Here is a 4,796-nt window from a genome sequence, read left to right as displayed (position 1 = left end):
TATATATATATATATATATATATATATATATATATATATATATATGACACAGACAATAGTGGAGGGGCTGATGAACTTTGGAACTATACCAAAATCTTTATTACAGTTATTAATACTCCTAGTTTGTCTTAATTAGTTTTAAACAACTTTTGTGATAAAATTGAATATGGTTTAGCAAGTAATACATTTTTTTATTTTTTTTTATTTTCCTGAAGTCAATCTTATTAATATGAATATATAAATGTTGATTATTAAGTATATTACTAGTAAAATTATGTTAGTGAAAAATGATTGATTTTACTCATTTATGTTCAACTTTCCTTTTCTGATGAGGAAATGGTTCCTGAAAATGAATACATGCATGCACCCGAAAAAGTGTTTAATAGAAAGAAGTTTATGATACTGTTCATTTATCAGGGGCTGGACAAGGATTATTATTGAAAAACCATTTGGACGAGATTCTGAAAGTTCTACTCAACTTTCCAATCACCTTAATGCATTATTTAAAGAAGAAGAACTTTATCGAATAGATCACTACCTGGGCAAAGAAATGGTACAGAACCTTATGGCTTTGAGGTAGGATTCCATCTAATCTGGGTGTGATCTACATATAATATTACCTGGTCAGTGTATAGGTAGGATTCCATCTAATCTGGGTGTGATCTATATATAATATTACCTGGTCAGTGTATAGTGGGAGAATTAATTCAGAATTGGAAATGTTATTTAATTAAACTTTCTTAGAACAGTTATAAGTCATTGGGCTGAGAGTGGCTCAGCGGTCAACCTGCCAGAATGTTATTCCGTAGTTGACATCTTGTTACTGCCAAAGAAAAAAAAAAGTACTTCAGTAGTTGAGGGCCATGTGTGTGTGTTATAAGACTGATAGTGAAATGTCATAGCTTTTGCATGAAATTTTACAACCTAAACCATCATCATTATGTACATTAGAACAAGGGATGTAAAGCAAACTTTAATTTGTGGCTTTCAAGGTTATGTAGCTAAGCATATAGTACTTTATACTAGCAGTTATTGATATTTTTATTAGTTGAAATATCTCTAGGCTAAAATTTATACAAGTATAAGATTTGTTTGCTAGTGGCATACGAGTGTTTTATACTTCAGTATGTACTTCTAGCATCTTTCTATAAAGATTTCAAGTTTTGATGAATGACAGATAAGTTTAGATATTTCTCTGACTCTTTGTTATGACTAATTAGTTTAATTTTATTTCAATTCAAGTGCTAGATTTAATCTTTTTATTAGAAATGATTGTATTTGGGTTTAATAATTATATTTAAAAATCTGTTTTCAGAATTATTTAGTAAATGCTAACAAACTGAAGAAAAAATTTAGGTTAGAAAGTTATAAGTTGGCAGAGAAGATGCAGCTTGATCTGTGGTGTGTTGAGCTTACCATTTAAAATATTAAGGGATACAAGTTTAATCAATTAGCAGAAAAATATCTAAACTGTTTAAAATAGCGTGTTTTTGTTGTTGTTTTTTAATCCAAAAATAAGTGAACACTACACAGTAAAGTATCGAATTATGCAGCAAAAGAATCTGTTAGGCAAAATTGCTGTAAAACATTTTATTGGCATAGATAGAGCAAAGGTTTCTTCCTGCTATCATAAGGAAATTTTATATTTTAGAAAACAAGAACTTAACACACCCACACACACATTAAAACATAAATAACATATCATTCGTAATGTGTAACTTAATGTGAAATTAAATTAATTAATTATTTTTACTATTAGATTTGGAAATAGAATCTTTGGTCCAACTTGGAACAGAGAACATATTTCTTGTGTGATGGTGTCCTTCAAAGAGCCATTTGGAACTCAGGGACGTGGTGGATACTTTGACAGCTTTGGCATTGTTAGGTAAGTGTTCAGTATGTTTTATATGTTGGCTTGAATGTAAATATATAACAATATTTTTTTTTTATAATCTTTATTGAACTTTTCACCTGTTCTTAGGGACGTAATGCAAAATCACATGCTGCAGATGCTGAGCTTAGTTGCAATGGAGAAGCCTGTGTCTACAGGAGCAGAGGATATTCGAGATGAGAAGGTACTGTTGCTATGTTGGATCTTTCTTTGCATCATAAATTCTTATATTTTCAGGGGGGGGGGGTTCCAAGTATAAGAAGGTACTTGTTGTGGTGTTGGATCTTTCTTTGCATCATAAATTCTTATATTTTCAGGGGGTTCCAAATATAAATATTTTTTTTACTTTTAAGCAAGTAGTTTTGAGGGGGGGGGAAGGATTCTTAAATTTCTATGTTCATCATAATTATCAGTCACTTTTGTTTTTAAAGTGTATAAAATGATAAGCAGTTCATTTGGTTTTAATAAAATATTATTCTTATTAGAAGAAATCCAATAAATATAAAAAATCCTGTGGTGTAAACTTTGAGATCTCATGAAAAGATAACTTCTCTTTGTAAGAAAACTCTAAATAGCACTTATACTTTAAAATACATTACTTTTTAAGTCTTTATATTTAAGTTCTACTTATGTGTTAATCCATAGGTTAAGGTCTTGAGGTGCATGCCAGAAGTCAAACTTGAAGATGTGGTTTTAGGTCAGTATATTGGGAATCCCAGTGGAGAAGGAGAAGCAAAAGAAGGCTACCTGGATGACCCTTCTGTCCCTAAAGGCTCCACAACAGCAACATATGCCATGGTCACCTGTTATGTCAACAACGAAAGATGGGAGGGAGTGCCCTTCTTTCTTCGATGTGGAAAGGGTTGGTATATTTAGTAAATAAATTTTAATAACTTTTCTCTATTTTTTGAGTTCATTTTACAGCGTGAAATTGTTTTCAATGGTGTTTTGGCATTGAAATATGTTGAAGGTTTAATGAAGTTCAGCTACGGAGGAAAGCTAGCAAGGAGGCATTGGAACATGAAAAGATAACTGTTGGCACATGTAAGAAATGGAGGGTGTACTACCTTGGACTAGCATAAAATATCTGTTCTGCTACAGGGTTCAAATATTCCCCTTATGATTTACAGATGCCTCAATATATTGATAAAGCTCCTCTAATAACACCAGTTACTTCTATAGCTACCTCAGGGGGGAGGAGAATCACTAATGTTCCTAGTAATTTTATTTTTTGCTGAATACTGTAGTTATCACTTCCAGCTATAAATCATAAAACTCTGCAAAATGAAATATTCATCAGTGACCTAGGCCTTTAAGTTTCAAAATGGTGATAGTGTGGTATATCCAGGTGGAACTGAATTAACTCCATTGCTATATCAGATAGGTCTGCTGGATAATCAGAGATTTACTCAAGATATCTATTGCAGGCTAATGCCAAGTCTCTTACTAACTGAGTCAATGTTAAATGGCATAATAAGACTGGATGCAAAGTGAAATATCAATGAACAATGTGTGTACTTGCTATTTATTGACATTTGACAATCACTTTTACTGGCTCTTCTGTATTCAGCTGTTCAACCTGATTCAGTATACCAGACTTTCTAAATCCAATGCTCCTTAGTTTGCAAGAAACTTTTTATTTACCCAGAACAACTCGAGCTGCCCACATGATGAATTATTTTTATTACAAATAGGTGTGGTTGTAACCTGTAGATATCACCCAGACAATTATTGAAATACATTGTTGTCAACATCATTTCAGAACAATGATGCATTAAGCAATTCTCTCACCTGGTGGCAATGGGTATTATCTTCTTTTGAGAACAACAAAGGTAACTTGAAACAAAATCAATTTAACAATGTTTTTGACCATGTGTTATGTGAAACCTGCACATATTCAGAACAAATAATGAATTCAGAATAAATATTATAATAGTACAAAAAGATAAAAACACATGGTATATACATATACCACAATTGGTTGAACTAGATAACTATATTTGCAACCAATATATTTAATCAGATTTATATCTAATAAATGTATTTTTATTTTCAATACATTATAATTTATTTTGTATTTGTATGCATTGCTTAAATGGGATATACTTAACATTAATATTCAATAAGTAAGGATTTAAGTTATAGGAGTATTTTGCTGTTGCCTACCATATTCTAAACATAATAAGACTTACCTGAACTTTGGTACAGAAAATTTCTGTAGCTTTCAAACATATATTAACATAAATATTTTCAGGAATGAAAAAAAAATGTCTGAAACTAAAAAAAAACCAAAAAACATTTTCACAAGTCTTCTAAACTTCCCACTGTTCCAACTTTCTTCTATGTTTTAACTTGGTCATGTCACTTCCACACAAAACCATTAACTACTTCTTGTATCATGTTATTCATTCTACATTCATGTAAATAGTTTATAAACTACTCTGTCAAATGGTATTTAAACTTTTCTTGTAGCTATTTTTTAAAGTTGAGTTTCAGTAGTAGTTGTTCAAGCACCTGCTGTGAAGTCATAAACTGAGAGGCTATATTGATAAAGTTCAAAGAAAAAAATGAAACTTGCATGAGAAACAAAATACATTGATAATTATATTCTCAAGGGATTGGTTTTTTTTATCAAATATAAACCTGTGCTTTGGGATGTACAGAAAAATTTTAAAACGTGTTTACAGGTAAGACTTTTCAGAGGTGTGCAGAAATGCAAGTTTGAACAATTTTTTCTTTGCAGATATATTAAGCAAATGCTACAGAATGACAAAATATCACTTTCAAAATGTTCATGAGTTAAAAAAAAGATTTTAAATAGTTAAAATTATTATTTTTACTTGTGTTTTGAATTTTACTATGGGTGTGCATTATCCATCTCAAAAGTACTCACTGACCAGAAAGG

General features: G+C 30.8%; 1 protein-coding gene across 2 annotated transcripts in view; it reads left to right on the top strand.

Annotated features, from left to right (window-relative positions):
* LOC106463601 (glucose-6-phosphate 1-dehydrogenase-like) overlaps positions 1 to 4,796 on the top strand; it is a 19,681-nt gene that overhangs the window by 12,986 nt on the left and 1,899 nt on the right. For both annotated transcript variants that reach the window (XM_013923648.2, XM_022391140.1), the window contains exons 5-8: positions 418 to 576; positions 1,760 to 1,885; positions 1,982 to 2,075; positions 2,537 to 2,753. In XM_013923648.2, coding sequence (XP_013779102.1) covers positions 418 to 576; positions 1,760 to 1,885; positions 1,982 to 2,075; positions 2,537 to 2,753 — 596 coding nt within the window. The remainder of the gene's footprint in view (positions 1 to 417; positions 577 to 1,759; positions 1,886 to 1,981; positions 2,076 to 2,536; positions 2,754 to 4,796) is intronic.

This window comes from Limulus polyphemus, unplaced genomic scaffold (genome assembly GCF_000517525.1).
Source record: "Limulus polyphemus unplaced genomic scaffold, Limulus_polyphemus-2.1.2 Scaffold1444, whole genome shotgun sequence".
Classification (NCBI taxonomy): domain Eukaryota; kingdom Metazoa; phylum Arthropoda; class Merostomata; order Xiphosura; family Limulidae; genus Limulus; species Limulus polyphemus.
Note: the sequence above shows the minus strand (reverse complement) of the source record. Positions and strands in the feature narration are given on the sequence as shown.